This window comes from Barbus barbus (assembly GCF_936440315.1).
Source record: "Barbus barbus genome assembly, chromosome: 47".
Taxonomy (NCBI): Eukaryota; Metazoa; Chordata; class Actinopteri; order Cypriniformes; family Cyprinidae; genus Barbus; species Barbus barbus.
Window position 1 is genome coordinate 1,719,100 of NC_136725.1, and position 22,687 is coordinate 1,741,786.

The 22,687-nt window shown below is 39.5% G+C and overlaps 2 protein-coding genes across 2 annotated transcripts; both read right to left on the minus strand.

The window, feature by feature from the left end:
* Nucleotides 1–776: 776 nt before the first annotated feature.
* tex15 (testis expressed 15, meiosis and synapsis associated) lies at nt 777–11,955 on the minus strand. The gene is made up of 8 exons (XM_079410601.1): nt 11,811–11,955; nt 11,494–11,659; nt 10,271–10,505; nt 10,021–10,164; nt 9,765–9,927; nt 3,838–8,762; nt 2,172–2,218; nt 777–2,054 (listed from the first exon to the last, which is right to left on the minus strand). Exons 1-8 carry the CDS (start codon nt 11,929–11,931, stop codon nt 1,409–1,411), a joined length of 6,447 nt encoding a protein of 2,148 aa, XP_079266727.1. The 5' UTR covers nt 11,932–11,955; the 3' UTR covers nt 777–1,408.
* A 2,718-nt stretch (nt 11,956–14,673) lies between these two features.
* purg (purine-rich element binding protein G) lies at nt 14,674–21,142 on the minus strand. The gene has a single exon (XM_079410101.1). The coding sequence runs from the start codon at nt 19,976–19,978 to the stop codon at nt 19,016–19,018; it is 963 nt and encodes a 320-aa protein (XP_079266227.1). The 5' UTR covers nt 19,979–21,142; the 3' UTR covers nt 14,674–19,015.
* Between the last annotated feature and the right edge of the window lie 1,545 nt (nt 21,143–22,687).

A 22,687-nucleotide genomic window follows, 5' to 3' on the forward strand; every position in this document is an offset into this window, starting at 1 on the left:
GAGGTGCTGCCAGTGCCCTCTGCGGCCAGGAAGACCACTAACAACTCACAAATGATTTGCTCAAATCTTTTCGTTGTTAATAAATGAAGGTCAGTACACTTTAATCAGTTATTCTGTACATGCAGTGTACAACCAGTCAGTCAGAAACACAAGACATCACATGCATCTCTGCGCCTAATGCATAATGTTTAGCCAAGATGTTCTGCAAGGGGTAAATGAGAACCAGACGGGCTTAAGTGACATTTCACCAACTTTACAGGAGAGCCAAAACAAAAAATTACCATAGTTTGACTTTGTGTACTGATTTCAATTGTTTACAATACAAACTTGTACACTCATGGATGCCAGTAGAAAGAGCTCATTAAGAGCCTTCATTTGATCTCCATTTCACCAAAAATATCACTTACGCCCTTGAGCTGTCACCCTACAAGTTACACGGTTATAAACAGCAAAGTAATAAAACTCAGAAGAGTGATTCTGTTGAGTTAAATAAAATAGCTGCCAGACTGCATCTGTGTCAGAATCAGTGTAGACCAGTAAAGTATCATCTTTCTAATCAATTTCTAATTAAATAAATGCATAAGAGGGCATAAACAGTATTTATTTGAATGCAGCATTGTTAAGTAGGCAAACTGGTATATTGTATATTGCAGAACATTTTTTCTTTGAATATGTAGAAATATCAAACCATTTCTTTATTTAACTCATAGAAAACAAATGTTTAATTGCAATAAATAGTACAATAAAGTAACTGAACATCAACTCTTTGTATAAAACATTGTTATTTACAGTACATGGAAGGTTTTACCAGAAAATGAATGTTATATCATATATACATTAACGTCACATTAAAGTACATTTGCTTGAAAGCACCAACTATATTTGTGAATCAGTTTTAAGATGTTAAACTAGTGTGTGTGTGTGTATACTACTGTGTGTGTGTGTGTGTGTGTGTGTGTGTATACTACTGTGTGTGTGTGTGTGTGTGTGTGTGTGTGTATACTACTGTGTGTGTGTGTGTGTGTGTGTGTGTGTGTATACTACTGTGTGTGTGTGTGTGTGTGTATACTACTGTGTGTGTGTGTGTGTGAGTGTGTGTGTGTACTACTGTGTGTGTGTGTGTGTGTGTGTGTGAGTGTGTGTGTGTACTACTGTGTGTGTGTGTGTGTGTGTGTGTGTGTGTGTGTGTGTGTGTGTGTACTACTGTGTGTGTGTGTGTGTGTGTGTACTACTGTGTGTGTGTGTGTGTACTACTGTGTGTGTGTGTGTGTGTGTGTGTGTGTGTGTGTGTACTACTGCAGAGCAAAAATTGTGAGAATGGGTCACCATACTTGCCCACATGTCACTTCACTTCACTAAATAAAACTGACTCACATGTGATTCGATCTCAGCTCATAGTACATTAGCCTTAATTGGTGTTAGGGTAATATCTATTGTCAGGGTGAATGGCTGCAGTGGAGCCTGTGGTGTATGTTTGTCCATTCAGAAGGAAGTAGGGGTAATGAATTGCTGTAATCGCGCTGGGCATAGGGACATGCGTCAAAGCCTGAACCGAGAAAGGAGGAGGCATCAAATTTGCATTCAAAGGGCAATTTGGTAAACTATAAGGTTGAGTCATGGCTAAACTGAACTGGTTTACTTGTTCTTGTGAGAGCACAGGACAATGTGGTGCAGTGTTAGTCTGTTGATATTTAACACAGTCAAATGCTAGACGTGAAACACAAGAATCTCCTTGTAAAGTTGCTTGGGGAGCTGAGACTGAAGGCTGCTGAGGTCTTTGGATGTCTGCTAAAGATCTCCTCTCATCAGAATGTGATAAAGTCGGCCGTCTATTAGACAGATGAAGAGAATGTGCATGAGACGTGGAAGGTGAAGGTGGGGGGTTAGGAGGGAAGTGCGAGGCGTTCCAGTCTGCAGCAGTGCTTCCCCAATGCCCCGGATCCACTCCGTGCGGAAGAGAGTAGTAAGGGCTCGGGTTCTCAACACGGCTTCCAGGAGTTGTTTGGAAAAGGGGTTTCACATTATTACATTGCGTTAGGGGTGAGAGAGATGGCCTGAAGATGTTGGAAAACATTTATTACCCACACATTTCAGGATTGTTAAAAATGCACTCAAAACCAATGCATTAGAGGCTGATTCTGTGATTCTTAAATAGTAAAAATGTCTCCTACCTCCTTTTAGCCATTTTATGAGCCACCTCCTTGTCAGTCTTTACACTCTAGATGATAAAACAAACAAACAAACATTTAGAAAGATACACAAAGTTTTTCTTTGCATCCAAATGGGATGAAGCATCTCTCTCATCCAGTTCTAGCAGTTCTATCATTAAAGTCAGATGTGAAATGAAACGCTCTTTCACATGGAAAGTCACAAGTGAGGAAAACTGTACTTTATTTATTAGTAACTGATTATTGGATTGTACAAAGTGGGTGTTATAGTTAATGTACGTAGCCAGACCAAATGAGAGTTTGCTGTAACAATGCATTATACCATTATAAAGAGAAGCAAAAAAGTGATTTCAGAACTATTTTTATTAAAAGTTAGCACTAAAGTTAACATTTTCTTGATTTCATGTCGACTTTCAATCTTCACACGATATACACATACCTGTCAACATTTGGGTACCAAATGTGGTATATTTTTCTAATCTCTCACTTTAAATTGGCTAAGAAATCAAATGACAACAAGTTTTATTCTGTACTATTTTGTCCTATATTTCCCTAATCGCAATTTTATGATTTGTTTCTATACAACAAATTTTATTTAACATATTTATCACAGAATAAGGCAGAAAATATATTTTATAGTTTCTATAGGCTACTGTAATAACTGCATCATCCAGATACTTTATTTATTACCTGGAGATGACTTGAAAAACACATGTACAATATATTGTCGCAATCGTGCATGCATTGCCTTCACATTTTTTAGTAAGCTTAGCTATAGCAATCACTGGATGCATTTGTCCTTATAGTTATATCCTGGCACGTCATAAGTTTTTACATCTATGAGTTTGTGTTGGACTTTCTGCATGAGCGTGCCCTCCGGCTTCGAGTATGATATAATTAAATACACCCAGTGGGATTTTTTTTTATAGAAAGATTAAAAATATGGGAGAAATACGGGAAAATGTTTGGTAACACTTTATTTTAAGGACCAATTCTAACCATTAACTAGTTGCTTATTAGCATGCATATTACTAGCATATGCACTGTTTATTAGTACTTGTACAGCACATATTACTGCCTTGTTCTGCATGACCATATTTTAGATCCCGTAATCCTACCCCATATCCAAACTTAACAACTATCTTACTAACTATTAACAAGTAGAAAAATAGGAGTTTGGGTTACACTTTATTTCGATTGTCCACTTTAGACATTCTACTAACTATAAGTAACTGTGCAACTGCATGTCAACTAATTCTCATTAATTTGCAACTACATGTTTACTAACTTTCAGAGTAGACCGTTAGGTTAGGGTTAGTAGAATAAGTTGACATATACTTGCAAAGTTTCTCATACTCAGTATGCTGTATGTTGTGGACCCATCAAAATAAAGTGTTAGAAGTTATTAAGCAGACAGTTTACTAATACTCTAATGACTGCTAGTTGACATGTAGTTGTAAAGTTACTTACTGTTAGTAGAATGTCTAAAGTGGACTATCAAAATAAAGTGTTACCGGAGTTTGTTCAGGGAAACTTAGTTTATAGTGAATAAGTGTTCCCTATTCTAAAGTGTTACCAAATATTTAAAGGGGATGATAGCGGGATAAAATGGTAAAATAAGGGAGAATCCCAGGAAAAACAGGAGGGTTGACAGGTCTTAAAATCTTACCTGTGCAACACTGGGTTGAGAGGACGTCCATAACTGCGAACTCTTGCGTTTCCGAGCAGCATCACTCTTTTGTTTCGTTGGAATCTCTGCTCCATCCAAAGACAGAGGGGGCTGTTCCACTTTGTTTACGAGAGTAACACCTGACTCCGTCACCCCAAAAATAATCTGCGGGTTTGAACTCTTATATGTCTTGAGAGCATCACTTGGTGCACCGTGACTCATGTCTTGCCATACAAGAACCTTAGAGGCATCATAAAGAAGGTGCTCGATTCCAAACCATGATACTTTGCTAATCATTTCTTTGCATGACTTCATGAAAAGGGCTTTTTCTTGGAGATATCTGCATGTGATGGACAGATGCTCTGCTTTGCCCACATCAAATGTCCCTGGCAACTGATCCGAAGGTGTTTCCACAAAAGTCATTATCACTTTGTGTATCTTTTCCAATCTTTCCAAGCTGTCTCCAAAATTGATCATCGCAGACATTGGTACAGATAAAAAGAAGCTTTTAATGTCGTGGGCATTTCTGAGTGCAGCCTCAGCCTCAAGGAGCTCACGCTTACTCTTCAGATACATGTAGTAAGATGCATCAGGGGCTGCATTGAGCTGTTGGTGCAAGGAGGATACCACACTGTAGTATTCCTGCAGTTTACTGTAGCCCTCTTGTGCCAAGATCTTTTGAAATGAAGCAAACAAGGACGACTGCTGCTGAAACCCAACCTCCCCTTTATAGAGTTCTCCATAAAGAGAAGGGTCATACCATAGCAAACTCCTAAACGTGGGTTTACCGCTCAGAAAGTTGATTTTGTTTTCTACAAACTGCCAAGCTTCCATCATCATCTGCAACTCCAAGTAAGAATTCACCGCTTCATATTTCAGGTCTACTTGTGCAGGTGGATGGTCCAAATATTGCTCTAAGATGAGACACCTTGAGACGAAAGACTGGTTGAATGGCATTTTCTGATCTTGTTCAAAACTTGAGATAAAATGCTGCAGCATGCTTTTGCATTTAGACTGCAAAGATCCAAGTTCGGTTAATGAGCCTGTTTGGTCAGCCATTTTAAGAGTGTTCGAAATGTCACCGATACTGTATTTATTGTCAGTGAATGTACTGCTCACATTGCCGTCATCAATTATTTTTACAGTGTTCAAAGATTGATTCTCTTGACTCTGACGTTCATATAAACTATTCAAATGCACCGAGGGATTTTGTTGGTCTGTTGTGTGCTTTCTTTGCATCTGTAACTGGGCATTAAGGGAGTTATTGATGGAGATTTCTGGGAAAACAGCACTCCGGTCCTTCACTTGGGGCAATGGGGGAGGACTGTTATATTTGATGGTGTCTAAAGCACTGGTACTGTCAGGACTGACACTAGTGACTGAGCTCCTCCTTGATCTTTGCCTGCTGGTTCGTTTGATTTGAGAAGATCGTCGGCCTCTCTTAGATTCAACAGGCACTAGTAGGCAAACATCAGTTGCATGTCGAGCATGTTCACTTCGAAGAACCTTCCTAGCTTGAACAGGGGTTTCGGTGTATTCACTTGAATTGTCTTTTTTAACAGCTTCACCCTCGTGAGGCATCAGGCAAGGAACATTCACCATACAGTACTGGCTTTTTTCAAACAGCTGCTGTTTATGTGCTGTGCTGTCAAGCGTTATCCACACCACTGGTCTTTCTTTAAGATCTTCATTCACTGCTTCTTGTTTCTTGACAGTGGACTCAAATTTGGTCAAATAATCTCTTAGTTTAGAAATGAGCTGGGTTTCTGGCAAGTTTGCCTCATCGGTTTTGTTTTGGTCTGGCCTTGATGAATTACAGTTATCTCTGATACTTGGTGATTTGGTAGAACCAAGCAAACTGGTGTTGCAGCTCTTCTTTGTGCGTTTTGAGGAAATCTCACTCAAAGCTGGATCATCAACAGTAAGATCTACAACATAATTTGATGTATATTTCAAAGCCTCTGGACCACGCTGCTTTGAATCTGATGTTGTGTCTCCAAATGCCTCAGAATCAGTACTCCAAACACTGCTTACATTAGATATGCTGGTAGAAACTGGTTGGACTGATTGGTTCATATGTGGGATATTCGCCGACATGCATTCTTTTCCTTCAAAACACTGTGCATTTAGAGTATTATTCATATTTGCATTTTGCTCACTACATTTTATAGTGTCTGTCTCAACATTGATAGTATCCATCAGCTTGGCTTCTGGAGTCACATTTGACCTGAGCTCAGTTGTATGACTGTTGTTTTCAGGCACATCACTGTGTGTTTCTGATGCCTCACAATCAGCATCTACATTGTCATCTACTGAAATTTTAATTGTGAAATGATCCTTTCTTAACAGATTCAGTCCAGTGTCTGATGTTACATTTAGCAACATGTTCTCCTCTTCGCACTCTTTGATACTCCCATGTTTTTTCCTAGTGCATGTAATCAAAGATATTTGGCTTTGATTGGAGATGTTTTCAGTCGTCTTCACTTGTTCTCCTTTGTCCACCATTACAGGGATTAGATTTGAAGTCAAATCTGTTGTTGCCTTCTCAGTGCAGACTGAATCACTTTTATAGAGATCTTCTGTAGGATTTATTGGCTCCTCTATCGGTTTGGTCTCAGGAAGAGTGACATTAGCCTCCTGGGAACCCTGAACATGTAATAATTGTTTGTCATCAGATGTGTGAGACATTATTTTTATATTACAGTCTGGGTCTTGATCTTCGTGTTCTGTAAAGACTATTTCAGACTGACTGTTTGAAGAGTCTGGTGTTGCTTTGTTGTTTACTGTTTCATCAGCCGACACAGCTGCTCTGCTGAGATTCCTCTTTGCTTTCCAGAAGCGTGTCTTCTTGACATATCTGCTCCTCTTTAGAGAGTGACGTAGTGATGTGTGCTGTTTTTTGAGACATGCCTTCTTACAGCCTGGTCTGCTCAAGCTCTTGCATTTCACATAGAGTTTAGATTTACTGTACCTCTGAGCTAGTAGTTGTATTAGTTCAGCATTACAAGTTGCAGTTTCTTTGTATCCTTCGCTTCTGCACATTTGTGTTCCTGGGCTTTGAATCATTTTGTTGTTTCTTTCACTCAATTTCTTCTGAAGGCCTTTGATTTTTGAAAATCGCTCAGAGAGAGAAAGCACTTCTGTACTATGAGCAGATGTTTTGCTGGATTGTAGAGTAACTTTGGAATGGATATCTTCCCAGAATCTCATGTTTAGGTTTGTTACTGCTTCGCTGTGATCTTTGCTTTCACTTTTTAGCTTGGAAATGTTGTCTGCAGGTCTGCTCATATCGCTGTCTGTACTTGAGGAGAAAACATGCTTTTGAAACATGCTTGGCAATAGTTGTTCAAGTTGAATTCTTTTGTACAATTCCCAGTGAGTACTGTTGTGCTGCTTTACTGTTTCCATATCACGTTCTGGAGATGAGTCTTCACAGCATTTTATCCATCTAAATGCACCCACCTCTTGAACTTCGCAGCAACTTTTCCCATCCTCCTTTTGCTTTACTGTCATGGGAGGACTGAGATCACAGTTGTCTGATGGTCCACAGCTAGAGACTTCAACACAGTTTGCAATCTCCATGACTGTGTTATCCATGACTTTGTTTGCATACGTAAGGCATGATCCAGTGCTGAGCTTTTCAACCAAGTTATCACCTGGAGTAGACTGATCCTCTACAGCACTTCTGGAGAGCTCGCTTTCATATTCTATGCTGTGACTAAGCTTAGCTTCATTAGAGGAACAAGTTAAAGGACTTGGGTGCTTGAGATCAAGATGCACACTTTGTGTCACTTCGAGGTTCAATGATCTCAGCACCAACGATTGCTCTGAAAGTTTATCTGGAGACTGAAGCAGACATCTATCAGGATGGTCCTGGTGAGTCTCTGGTGCTTGATCCCGTCCCTTTTCGGTCAACATTACTGCACTAGATTCTGTATGATATAGATGACTGGTCTCATGAATGTGTGTTGTGCTACACTTACTCCTGTTATCTGACAAACCTTTTGGTTGGCACACATAGGACTGATTGTGCTTGTACGTATCGTCATTTGTCTGTAAAATGCGATTTTCTTTGGGCTCTCTTTGAGAAAGGCTGGACTTCTTTGTCTCACTAATATTTTGAAAGATCAATCCCTTTTTATACTTCTGATAATAAACTTCATAAAAATGTATACGGTCAGCTAATTCTTGCTTTTGTTCTGCTGACATGTTTTCTTGTGACCATATTTTTTGATGCCTCTCTTCCTCGTTCATTCTAAAGTAGGCAGCATATTTTTGGAATTTCATTTTGAATAACTTCACTGAGGGCAATGTCAGGGTATGCGAACATTGGTCAATCTTTGAGGTTTCTCTTTGAGTGTCCTTCTTTGTTGGCTCATTTGAATCGCACGTATTTCCAGCAAATCCATAATTGTCTTGGTTTTTATCGGCTGGTTGGTATTTCTTATTATCGCATCCTGATCCAGTGTATGCTACCTTGGCCTCTGAGTAGTTGTTCTGTTGATTTGCTTCTTGTCTAAATAGACGAGGATCCCTAACCAAGCGTGAAGAATACACTACGCTAGAAATTTTGTCCAGTGGACTTTGAGGCACTATGTCCCATGCATTGTCATTGCTTGCAGTACTCTTTTTGTGATTACTCAGGAATAATTTATTTCCCAGCAAGCTTTGAGAGAAAGCAGTGTGATCCATAACTGGTCCTGAACTGCTGGAATCTGCGTCTTCACTGGCAGCAATCCAGTGCTGTTTTGGGTTGAATGACTGAGTGTTTTGCATATCGGTCTTTTGAAGTGGAGCTTCTTCTTCTGGTTTCTGAGGTGTATAATCTTCCTCAAAGCAGCCCGGCGTGCCAAAGTGTTTGAATGTAATGGTGGCAGTGCCTCCTTTTCCTCTTCTCTCTGCCATAGTACGTGCCTTAAAACGGTCTGTTGTATTTTTCAAGGATAAAATAAACAAACACATTATTGATTAATAGACTTGATGCATTATAAACACGGAGACTTACATTTCTGTATATGAATTTTGAAAAGTGCTATAGAAATGATCTTGACATGGGCATCAGTGTTGAGGGTAACGCATTACCTACCCAAATTACTTTTTTGAGTAACTAGTAAAGTAACGCATTACTTTTTTTACTTTAGAAGGAAATATCTGAGTTACATTTTCAAATAAGTAACTCCAGTTACTTTGTTTCTCATGTATTGACTGACAGCTCTGGTGTTGCCATGTTGAGAGAAATCAGGAGTAAGTGCAGAGCGGTGTGTGTGAACATGATCTTACTGTAGTTCTAGACTAAATATGAACATGCATTTACTCCTCTCACCTGCACTAAAACACATTCAGTGTTCCTCAAAAGAACAAAAACGGTGAAATGCAAACTCAGAATATTATACAAACATGCAATAATCATGTTAAATATGACAAATATCATTTATGTATTTAATCCCATTTTAATAACCTATGTCTTTGCTACTAACCTTCGATGATCCAATTCAGCCATACTAAGCAAAAATGACTCATTAGTGTTTGATTTTTATTATTGCTGAATAGTGTTGAACTTTCTTCTCCTGCGTCATATTCTTTATGTGATTAGTTTGAGCGGCGTCCTCTACTGTACAGACGTGAATTTACATTTCCTTCAGCCTGAGGCGGATTCACTTCACTTTAGGTGTGAAAGGGCTTTACATTTGTAAAAGAAGAACTTTTTTATATTAAAAACAAACAAGCAAGCCCTGCCCAGATTTAAAAAGTAACTCAAAAGTAGCATAACAAATTATTTTCCATAACAAAAATAACTAAGTAACGTAATTAGTTCCTTTTTTTAGGGAGTAATGCAGTATTGTAATGCTTTGCTTTTAAATGTAACTTTCCCCAACACTGATGGGCATGCATTTGAAGTCTTAATAAAAAGGTTTGTTTTATCTCACCATGCACTTGGCCAATAGTTAGCGCTGAAGCGGAGCGTGGCAGGTTTGTAGGCACAGTCAGAATGGCACTACTAGCAGGGACAAATGAAACTACAGCGTACGGCAAACACTGCCTGGGTCTTTCAGTGAGTTCCTGCTTCTCGTTAAAGTCAAACAGAAAAACCTAGAAGGACAAAGTTTTTTAATAAGACTAATAAACTGATTATGCAGTCCATTTGATTGGATAATTGGCTATTCTGAGATTAAATCAACTCACAGAGGAGCCCAGAGCTTGCTGGTGAAGAGTGTCTCGATGGGGCACTGCATCTTTACACATGTAGCAGTCAAAGCCCACAGTGGGATCTTGCGTTTTGTTCCAGTCCAAGCTCGGAGCGATTTTTTTCACCTTTCCATAAAGAACCTGAAGCCCCAAAACACAACAATGTTCACTACTTACTGTCATTCCATTAATAAATGTTGTTCCACAATGCTTAGACTGTAAAGGACACAGGAAACATTCAACAAACCTTGAAAATTACAACTTTTGTCAAACTTAATACGCTGGTATTAGACTTCAGAGCCGCATCGACATGCCTAAAGAGATATACTCCGTGTGATGGCTTTCCCAAGGCATACTGGACAGTGCTGCTGACCCGTAGACCATGCTGACAAATCTGGGCCGCCATTTGATCCGATGCAGCTAGAAAACAGAATCTTTCCTCCATTTCTCTCCCATGTCTTCCTTTGGCTCGCATCTCTGCCCTGAAGATGAGCGGTCACAGATACAGCAGGTAAAATAAGTATTTTTCTCAGTAAATATATTTATAAAGGTGCTGTTGACTTGGAATTTTCACCAGATGTCGGTAACAACCCAAGTAATCCATAAATACAAAGAAAACAAAACAAATAAGTTCAGTTATGTGTAATAAAATGCAATTACACAAGGAAAAAGTACCGAACTACTTAAATGTATTTGATACTTCGTACAAAAGCCTTTGTTGGTAATGACAGCTTCAAGACGCCTCCTGTAGGAGAAACTAGTGGCATGCATTGCTCAGGTATGATTTTGGTCCATTCTTCCACACAAACAGTCTTTAAATCTTGACGTTCTGTGGCCTCTTCTATGAACTCTGCCCTTTAGTTCTTATTTTCTATTGGATTCAAGTCAGGTGGCCATTCTAGCAGCTTTATCCTCTTTCTCTGAAACCAATCGAGAGTTTCCTTAGCTGTGTTTGGGATCATGGTTTGCTGAAATGTCTGTCCTTGTTTCATCTTCACCATCCTGGTACTGTAGGTGTTGGGACTGAACAGCTAATATTAATTTCCACTGACTAGGCACAGGATTGCTTTCTAATTACTGATAGATTTCTGCTGGTGTCTTGGTTTTCCATGCCTTTACGCACCTCCCTTTCTTCATGTGTCCAATACTTTTTCCCTGCGTCATTCCATTTTATTACACATCATTTCTGAACTTGTTTTTTTTTAATGCATGGAATACTTGGGTTGTTACCGGCATCTGATGAAAATTCCAAGTCAACAGCTTTAGAAATATATTTACTTGGAAAAATGGTGACGTGTTCAATACTTATTTTACCCGCTGTATGCAATGAAAAGCAACATTCGTTTATTGTGGGAAATGTATTTTAATTTCTGAATTTCTGAGATCCCACAAGAGCAAAGCCTGCGACTGCACTGGAACATGTAGCAACAGGCCAGCATATTATTGTACGCTGCATTTTTAAGTAGTTACCTTTTTTCAGAGAACGTTTTAAGGAGCTCCTCATTGTGCACTAAACAAACATCCTTCCAGACCCACGCATTTGCTCGGTCCTCTCTAGTATCCAGCTTGGCATCTCTCAGTTTTTTCTGAATGAGATTGTAGTCGCGGCTTTCCTCTGAACACCGTTCCAAAAGGACTGACCCAAAAGAAGTCAAAAAGCACTTTTTAAAATCAGCTGATGAACACAACAGTAGCTCTGGATTATGACAGCACTATCATGAAACGATGTTTAGTATGCCATCACAAATATTATTTTGTTGATTTGGATTGAGAAAATCTAGTAAAACCTTCTCCAGAGGTGCGTTTCTTCCTGGGTATGGTGAAGTTCTTCAGTGCTAGTGTTCCTGTTAATGTTGACTGGTTTGATCTGGAGCCCTCTAATGTCTCCTCATGCTGTCTTTTCTCCATACTTGCTTACAACTGATATTCACTCTGAAAAACAAAAAAAACATACATTAATCTAACATGTAGAAGAGTGTGTACATTTCGTTTGATAAGTATTTGCTCAGCAGATATTCCCACAAAGGTTTCCCCCCCAAAAAAACTTGTCATATTTGTCTGAGATACAACTATTAGAAAATCTGGAATCTGAGGGTGCAAAAAAATCTAAATATTGAGAAAATCTCCTTTAAAGTTGTTCAAATGAAGTTCTTAATGCATATTACTAATCAAAAATTAGGTTTTGATATATTTACAGTAGGAAATTTACTAAATATCTTCATGGAACATGATCTATACTTAATATCCTAATGATTTTTGGGATAAAAGAAAAATCGATCATTTTGACCCATACAATGCAGTTTTGGCTATTGCTACAAATATACCCGTACACTTACAGGGTCACATATGGCCTTTATGATGAATATATGGTAAAACTAATTCTCCCCAAACGTCAAGGCAGCGACAGCTTCACTCTTGTCCAGATTATATTTCTGCAGCAGTGCTCACATTCATTAACTTCTGCTTAAATGTTGCTAAACCTGGTCAGCTCTTTTTACCATGTGACTGTATGACCATAAAACATAACTGATTTTTTTTTCAAAAACCTTTTAAACACAATAAGATGATGCTATTTGGTACAAGAGGTGTTATAGAAACCTTTACTGAAAATAAAAAATTAAATGCATCTTGGAAAATAATCACATTGCCACAGCAAACGTCGACACAAGCATATAAATGTTATAAAATTATACAATTGTTTTTTAAGGTAAGCGTTTGCAATCAATTTATTTTAGCTACATTTAAATAAACAAATGTAGTTGACTAACTTTCAGAATACTTTCAAAATAAATTGATTGCAACCACTTACCTTAAAACAATTTAGTAAACTCAATTACATTTGTTTCCGTGTATAAAACAAATATCCTTCAGAGGTGGTCAGTTACAGCGTTACTAAACTCATGGTTTGGGGAATGTTGACAATCACATGACTTCTAGTGAAAGATTTGGCTGAAGCTGTATTATTAGTATATTAAAATACATGCTGGTTGTTTCACATGACAACACAACAGTATGCAAACACAGCTATGTATACATGTGAAATGTTTATATACAAGTAAAATCACGTCTACAGCTCAACCGAGCAAACAAACACTGAAAGAAATAATCATTTCAACTTGTAAGATCAAACTTTTGGGTACTTACCATCATGTAAAATGGCAGTTGAGCATGTATGACATTTTCTAAGATGTCTTAGCTGGGAACTGTGCAAAGTTTGTCACTTCAGTTTGAGGAACATCAAGTGAGACATACCAAAAAGGAAATCGCTTGACCTCAAACGCTGAACAGCAAAGGCACAGGAAATTACCTAGTACTGTTACTAACACCACGGGTTCTTCTTTAGTCCAACCACCAGTGAGCCTCGAAAATATCACCCACATAGACAAGAGATGAGAACATTTGGATCTTTTTGTTTTAAAAAATATATATTTTTAAATTTGAGTATTTGTGAATACTTGATATACAGGTCAGGGGTTGCCACAGGGCTTCATATGAGAAAACAGCGTAGCCAATACATTTCTTTACAATGTATAAACATTCTAGATGACACTTCAATCTGAATAAAATGGTTGTTTCATTTTTTTAAACTGTTTAATTACACTATTTCCAATGAATAACGTGTTGTATTGTTTCAGATTGAAGTTCTTTGGCTCATTTATGCAATGATGTTTACTTTGAAGGAGTGCACCAACTGACCATCGTTCTCAGAAAGAGAAGCTTCTATTTTCAGCGCTTACACCCCTCATCACACCCTCATATGAAGCTGCTTCCTTTTTGTGTTTGTGTGTGTTTTCCTTCTTGCTAATGATTCTGATCTCTAACAAAAGTTCTTACACATCCTATGCCTGTTGCCCTGTAAAACAGCTGAAAATGATTACTTGCTGCAACTATGTGATTAAATCTTTCAGAAATAACCAGTATTTCTGAAAGAAAAGACCAGAGAGGTGAAGATGAAGTGACATTCAGCCAAGTGTGGTGACCATACTCGGAATTCGTGCTCTGCATTTAACCCAACACACACACACACACACACACACACACACAGCAGTGAACACACACACACACACACAGCAGTGAACACACACACACACACACACACACACAGCAGTGGGCAGCCATGCTGCGGCGCCCGGGGAGCAGTTGGGGGTTCGGTGTCTTGCTCAAGGGCACCTCAGTCGTGGTATTGAGGGTGGAGAGAGCGCTGGACATTCACTCCCCCCACCTACAATCCCTGCCGGCCCAAGACTCGAACCCACAACCTTTGGATTACGAGTCCGACTCTCTAACCATTAGGCCACGACTTCCCCCGATCGAGCAGCTATCAGAAATCATGGCTCAGCGCTTGAGCTCAAATGACCATGAGTCAGAGGGATATTTCTTCATTCAGTATGCACATATCTAGCCAAACAAAAGCACATAATGCCTCAAAAAGTAGTAGATGCTTAGGTCTCGAAGCCTATAGGATAGCAGTTATTGAAGCACTAATTTAAAAACATTCACATTTTCTATGCCAAAAGTACATACATCATACTAAAATACTGTACAAACGACTACCAAAAATAAGTTATGAACTCACTTTAATGTGGGAAAAGATAAAAACAGTCAATGATATCTATCTGAAGAGATGATCAAGAGACACATTCTAAACATAAAAAAGTTGTACTTTATTAGATTGTCTGTGGAACTTTTACACACAAATATTGGGTAACTGTAAATAAGCATCACACATTTCAGCTTGTATGTGGTGAGGATTTCCACCATTAGACGCCACCGATTCAAGTTCTCACCCACCAGTGTTATAATGTGCTGTGTAAAGACTGAGTATCAGTCATGGCGGATGGGCTGCTCCCTGGTTGCATGTCTGACATAGGTTTTGCAGCTTGTCCCCGTTTCTTATGCCATCCTGTTCAACTGGAGAATTAAGCCAGACGTGTGTGCAGGGAGCCTCCACCCACGACTGCACAGACACATGTGTGCATGATTTAGTTACGCAAAACTGCTCGCGTTGAGAAAGGGCATCTTGTCGTCAATCTCAAGATTGAAAAGCCTCGGGTTTGCTCTACTGTTTCCATTGTCATTCAACAAGCATGCAGCTAGGGTCCAGTTCAGCACCTTTATATATTCTCATATAGCACCATTTTTTCATATATATTTGAAGTTTGTCAGGACCCTACTGTTGGCATGCACGAACGTCAATTTACAACTTCATATTTCGTCAGATATCTATCCTACATATTTCAACCTTTTAAAAACATCACAAGGCAAATCAGGAATATTCATACAGTACCATACATGTTAAACAGAAACTAATACAGTACTCACGTGAACAGAAAGTGCTACTAGACAGATCCATTTCTTTCTTGTTTTTGAGTCGTATAATATTCGAAGGCTCTACAGGAGGACACACTACATTACATTATCTAAAGATACACCAAAACATTATTTTAAATGTTGCCATCTTTTAAAATCATTTAACAAACACGGACACGTCTTAATTCCAACCGCAGATGGTCAACACAAAGATAAAAAGGAACAACTCAAGAAAGCTTGTGAACCTTTCTTTTTTGAGAACGTCACATTACCCACACCACTATCAAGAACATATACAGAAGTGTATGCATCTCTGCTGTTATATTTTGGTATCCCCCGAACTGAAATATTTTTCTATTTTGCTTTTATTGTTCGTTTTATTCACGAGGTCACTTTGAAACACCTTTTGTCCGGTCCTTTTGTTTTCGAACATCATGCGTACAAAATGTTACATTTTAGAGATGAAGGCAAACTACGTTGGAACGACAATTCGTGACCCTAAAGTCAATCATTACAACCACAGTGTAATGATTTTAAGGCCTGTGGGTTGAAAACTGTGACTTCAGTACGTTATGCATAACAGTCCAATTTCATGAATTCAAGTGTTTAGAGTAACTCGGATATAGCTGCAATATAATCGCATTTTGAGATGGCCTTATAAATGGACATAGCTGTATCCTCTAACAATACAGGAAAATAGACATTAACCTTCCTAAATAATTCCTTTAAAATTAAATACGCTGTTTCATCAGGGCGATAAATTGTGTACACTAGCAATATTTGTATACCACCTATACATAAAGCGAGAAAAACATCATACGAACACTGCTCTCTTCTGGTCATGCATTGCACATACACGTATAACAAGCATACTTCTACTCGTTTCTTTGTTGGGAACAAACCTGTACTCAGATTTTTAAAGTGCACATGGTTCATTTAAATACTTACTGCTTTATAGGTAAGAGACGACAACCAGATGCTAAGGTAACTTTCTAAATATTCTGATGCCCTTGAAAAAAAAAAAAAAAAAAGGATCCTACCTTTTTCAACCTTCCTACCTTCTAAATACGGGAGATCTGCATACTAGGCATTATGACCCAACGTTAGTACATACTGCCTCCTCTAGCAGCCCTTATTGTAAGAAATCTGTGTGCAGACCATACAACACAATAACAATCACAGACTGAATACTGTGTCAGTGATATGCTAATCAGACCCTTGGAATGACACATTGCAACTAAATCTGATCGAAAACAACCAAGAAGCGCACAGAGCAAACAGATGAATGAAAGGCTGAGGTGTTCGTTTGGGAGCACGATTGTCACTCTTTTCATCTGGGGCACAAATGAAGGTTCTCTTCGCAGTGGTGAAGCAGATGAAGCAGCTCCAAGTGCTGTTTGAATAAAGTGCTTCCTGTAGGAGGTGTCGTTATAGATCAGCATCTTAACACTAACCCACAGAATGTACCCATAATTCAGTTATATTCTTCTAAAACATAAATACTCTCTCACACACACACGGAGAAAAAAGAAGTGCCTGAAACAAACTGCTTTTCCCGTCAGCTGGACAATAATTACAGTACAAGTAAACAGAAGCCAACTGGAGCCAGACCTAAAACCAACGAAAATACTCATTAGTTGTGCTTTAATGAGAAAACAACTGCCTAGGTGCATGTATGTCCATGCCTCTAAATGCTACAACCCCAGGAAAAAAGTTTTAGTGAAGGCAACTAGTTAACATATGCTGTGTTTTCAAAGTGTTACACTACAGCTTACATTTTATTTGAATGAAATTCAGTATGCAAAATGCACTCGGTGCATAGCACGCCATGTAGATTTTAAAACTGTTGGGTGTGAAGGACATCTGGGGATGCTGCAAATTGCTTGTTATTTTTGTCACATTTTCTCATACGCTTTAAAAACTAATGATTACGTCTTAGTTATGCAGTATGTATATGATACTATTAAACAGCTATTGTTTTGAGAAGAATGACATCATGTCAAATGCATTTAAACATTTTTAGGTCTGTGTTAATCCAGTCTGACAGTTCTTTTCAACATTTCACGCAAGACCACATAACCCTGCAAACCAAGCTAAACTAAAGTCTGTTATTTTAAAACGAGCCTATCTGTTTGCTTTGCTTTTGCACAGGTCTCGTTTAAACCCACTGACAGGGAAAACTAAAATATTGCACACCTATCAAGAGTCATTTAGTATTTGTCTCATCAGAGATTGATATCACTAAAATCTATTATTTAAAGCCAAAAAAGCTCATTTTAGTGTGTGCGCTCATTTATGCTAAAGCATGGCCACACAATGTCATATATCGGATGCTTTATAGTTCAAGCAGCCTCATCAGGTTAGATATTTTTCATATGTCAATAATTCATCCAAATAATGTAAATATTAATGCACTTTTTGGTTTCTAATTTCAAACAGGGAACGTAGTATTTGTGCAATGGCAAACTGTTGCAGTTCTCTTGATCGAGACTAAAAAAAAAGAAGAAACGCTTCACTTTGGACCATCAAAACACTCCGCACTCGTGTGCAGTGCCTCTCTGATAGAAGTGCTGATACACTTTATTCTGATAGTCCACTTTAGACATTCTACTGACTATAAGTAACTGTGCAACTACTTGTCAACTAATTCTCATTATTTTGCAACTATATGTCTACAAACTCTCAGAGCAGACTGTTAGGGTATTTTAAGTTGACATATACTTGCAAAGTTTCCTATAGTCAGTATGTTGTGGACCCATCAAAATAAATTGTTAAAGGCTGATGATACACTGGACAACTTTGAGCAATTTTGCCAGGCATCTTTGGGAAATGTTGTCATAAACGGGCAACCAGGAGCCTGTAATAACAAAAAACTGGGGGAGTGACTGTTTTTTTGCGTCAGACACGTGTCAATGTGCTCACACCTGACTGGTCCAACTTCAGTTTGATATCTAACTCAGAACATACCCTGCCCTGGAGCAGGTTAGCCGTGGAGTGTACGTTACTAGGCAATGAACGCAGCTAAATGCCAAGACACTTTCATGGTACCTAAAATCCAGGATTGGTGCAAACTAACATTAAGCTAAACCGGCTTCACGGTACAGGCTCCAGATGAGACACAGAGCCCACAACTTTTTTTTTTTGAGCAATGTTGCTTGGGCACTTTCCCACTGAGAATGTGTAACACATTTCTATCTGGATACTTTAAATCAGTTGTAGGCCCTGTGTCTCACCTGGTTGCCCATTGATTAACCCAGCAATATTGCTCAAAAAGTTGCTCCTTGTGTCATCAGCCTTAGTAGAATGTCTAAAGTAGACTATCAAAATAAAGTGTTACCTAATTGCTTGATAAGACCTTGATTATTTGATTCCCAGCTTTGAGAAATTGCACAGCAGTCCCATACACGTTAAGCCTGGGAAGAAGTATTGGATGTAATAACACCAAATCCTAATGCACGCACGCGCTCGCTCTCTCTCTCTCTCACACACACACACACACACACACACACACTGCAACCCCAGCAGAGCCGCTTGCATTCTGCCTAGATTGAAATCAACAGTAGTGGGCATGAACGGGACTGGCCGCACGGTAAAGTGTCCGGTGAGTACAGCAGGTGGCTACAGGTACAACTAACACCAGGAGCAGCATCATCATCATCATCCGAAGCAGCAGCAGCGTGCGTCAATCCTCCTGCTCCTCCGCGTCTGTCCGCTTCTCTTTATGACAGCTGAAGATGTGTCGCATCTCCTCCTCGTACCGCATGAAGTTCTCGCCGAAGCGGACCCAGGCATTCAGCGGGACGGTGATCGTGTTCCGGTAGGGCTGCCGGACCTCGCTGATCTTCAGGAAGACGCCGAAGCGGTTCGAGCCCACGTCGAAGTAAAAGCGCTTGTTGTCGACGCGGAACGACGCCGCCTCGGGCAGCTCGGGCGACGCGTCGTGATTCCGCGCGCAGGGCTCGTCGTCGCCGTAGTCGTCGATTAACTGCGACAGCGCGTCTCTGAACTCGATCAGGCCCTGCGCCGGCAGCACGATGGTCTGCTCGATGCCCTGTCCGTAGTAGCCCATGCCCCCGTGTCCGCGGTTGACGGTCTGTCGGATGCGCAGGAACCGGCCGCGCTGGTTCTCCTTCAGGTCCAGGTAGTACTTCCTGTTGTCGCGCTCGATGAACTCGCTCTTCAGCACACGGTGCGTCTGCTCCTCGGACACGGCCGAACCGCTGGGGGACGCCGCCGGATCCGCTGCTCTCCGGCGGGGTTCCGGTGCGCGTCCCTGGCCGTTGCTCTGCCCCTCCGTCGCTGCCGCCTGGCACGATCCTCGGAGCCCGATGTGCGCGTAATAATCGATGAAGTCCCCCAGGCAGAAGCGCAGATCGGGTGCCATGGACATGGAGAGGGTGAGCTTGCTCTTGCGGATGTTGTCGTGCCGGCCTCGGCCGATCCACACCTCGGCGATCTTCAGGAAGCGTCCGCGGGTGCTCTGCTTCACGTCCAGATAGAAGCGCTTCTTCTGAATGTCCACTCGCTTGGACGCCAGCTCCTGTATATCTGACGCTTTGCCGCTCGCGTACTGCTGCGAGTATCCTGAAGTCATCCTGCCTCTGCCTCGGTCCGTACCCCTTCGCTGACTATCGGCCATAATCATTCACGGCGCTTCATCGCTTCGCTCGGTATTATTCCGCTTATCGAGCACCGGCGAGTGTCCTCGGCTGACCTGGAAACGGCAGGAGCGGCTCATCGACTTCCTTTGTCCTGATGAAAGGTCAAGCGAAGCGCGAAGGCGCGTGCCGTATGCACCATGTTTTAAAAGCTCTTGTTTTTCGCCTCGCCATCCATCGGACACATATTCCTGAAGTGAGAGTGTGAGCGAGAGAGAGACAGCGGATCTGCTGTAGTGCGAATGAACTCAATGACCCCTCCCCCTCCAGCACACAGCCACAGATCGCTTGCGTACTGAGTACGCACTGCGCTGCGCACAGAGAAGTATGCAGTATATCAGTACTCCAGAATGAGGACATACTACTTCAGACAGAGGGTATGCACGTGACGTGAGTATACTCCGCCCAATGAGTGGCAAAAAGACTGTGCCTGCAATGTGCAAACTACTATCCATCCTAAATTCTGTGATATTAGTAATTTTCAGTACTATTTAGGGCAGATAGGGTGGATAGTATGCACATTGGGACGCAGGGTGAACGGCAGCATTGGTTTTCAGCGTGAATGCTGTGACAAAACACACCTCAAACGAGAAAAAGCTTTGCGATTGACAGAACAAATAGATCTGAAAAGAAATCTGAGGTATATTTTTACAGACTGCCAAAAACCAGAGAAGAGAGAAGCAAACGAGATCGCTGCAGTTCAAAGAAACAAATGGTCTCCAGGCAACGAAACACTGATCATTTTGTGTTAATATGCTGAATTTTCCAGTAAAATCATACCCTATATATTATAATATAATATATCGTATTGACAACTCATCAATTAAATATTTACCATCTTATATTCTGCATAACTGGATGTTTTAAATAAACACTGACAAAAACCCTAAGTTTTTGGGCTGGACGATATATAACATTGATATAAGTGATCACCCAGATTTAGACCAACCTATTTTGTATTTACAAAATGCTTTCACAGGCAAATTTGCTTTATCTATTTCCCTGGCGTCGAAATGGCATCAACTATCACTGGATAGTTGGTAAGTTATCACTTAGATAAGCAACACTATATCAAATCCAGCCACTTTTATTTTAACCCGATTATCGTTTGTTTTACTGGCGCTTTCGCAGCTTCCCTATTAAATCATTCATGCAGCAGCTCTTTTGCCTCTTTTTGGACACACTTTTGCACTTTTTCTTTTTGGGATTTTCAGTGTGAACATACTTCTCACACTATTTATACTAAAAAAACATCATAGAATAGTGCATAAGTGCATAATTTGGGATACACCTATACTACTTCCACATGCTAGTTTGTTCATCAAACCGCTTAACTGGTGCAACCAAAAAAACATTTAAAAGCTTTTAAGAATTCGAATAAGATCCTTTTATTATCTATTGAAACCCATAATAATATGTAAAATATTAGTAAGCTGAATATACATAAAATCATCATTTATTGGGTACTTTCAACTACATTTCAAATTCTGAAAACAATATAGATTTTGTTTTTGCATTTTATTCCATTGTAGTTTTAAATATATATACATATATATATATTTTTTTAAAAAGTGAAGTTTAAAAAATATTTATTTTATATTTTCTTAAATCATGAAACTTTTTGTGTCTCGCATTTTCATGTCACTACCGAAACAGTACAGTCAATTGGTTAGGACTGATTTTTTTGGGAGTTATTCCATAATATTTAGTTTTTATATGTGTTCAACTGTTCAGAACTGTGCTAGCTAACCATGTGCTGATTAGCATCTTTGAGGTAGGCTCATTTGGTGGAGTTTTGGTTGTGACTTCATAGTTTTGTTTTTTTGGGTGTTATTCCATAAAATTGTCACGACCGAAACATGTCACCATTGTTTCGGTAATGACAAAAGAGTACACATAATCCTTTATTTGGGGGAAATAAACTACATTTTAGTACAGTTATGCAAATTTTTAGAATGTGTTTTAGTATGCGAGTTACAATTCTGTAATGTGACTACTGAAAATGTGCTGTCACAACCGAAACATGAGATGTTTTGTCAAAAATAAAGTATATTGAATTATCAGCTATGACAGTGTTTGGTTCAATGCATAATCAAACTAATGAATCCTTAACTTTGAATTCAGTATGATCAGCTTTTCTGCCTTTTACAAAGAAAGACTGGATTCAAAATAGAACAAATCTCATAAATCACAATTGAAATATTGTTAAAATTGTAGCTGTTATTGATTTACCTCCAAAAAAAATATTTACAAGGTAGATGTAAACAAAATCTTACAAGGTAAATATTACACTTCGTAATAAATTATTGTTTTGGTAGTGACAAATTCAGGGAGAGGAAAAATATTCAAAACCTTTCTGAAAATACGAAATGAGAATTAACTGCACAATTTGACACAATCTGTGTTGTTAAAAGCGCTATATAAATAAAGGTCACTTGACTACTAGAAATGTGTACCTTGGATATTATACAATTTACATACATACAAAATTTGTGGAAAAATATATTTTTTCAAGATGTTTCCAACTCTGACTTTGAAGCAATTCTGTAGAATGGCCCATGGATGCTGGAGCAAGGGAAAACCCCTGGACGGATGGTCACAGGGAAATGATGGTTATCATATTGTCATCGTTCATTTATTTTATTTACACTCCAAATCTTTGTGTTTAAGAATTTTGAGAGAGTTATGCTCTCGTA

Coding starts and splice junctions, on each gene's coding strand:
- purg (XM_079410101.1), bottom strand. CDS start 19,978: ATGATTATGGCCGATAGTCAGCGAAGGGGTACGGACCGAGGCAGAGGC.
- tex15 (XM_079410601.1), bottom strand. CDS start 11,931: ATGGAGAAAAGACAGCATGAGGAGACATTAGAGGGCTCCAGATCAAAC. Junction 11,660..11,810: donor GAAACGCACCTCTGGAGAAG/GTTTTACTAGAT, acceptor CTTTTGGGTCAG/TCCTTTTGGAACGGTGTTCA. Junction 9,928..10,020: donor AGCAAGCTCTGGGCTCCTCT/GTGAGTTGATTT, acceptor TTGTCCTTCTAG/GTTTTTCTGTTTGACTTTAA.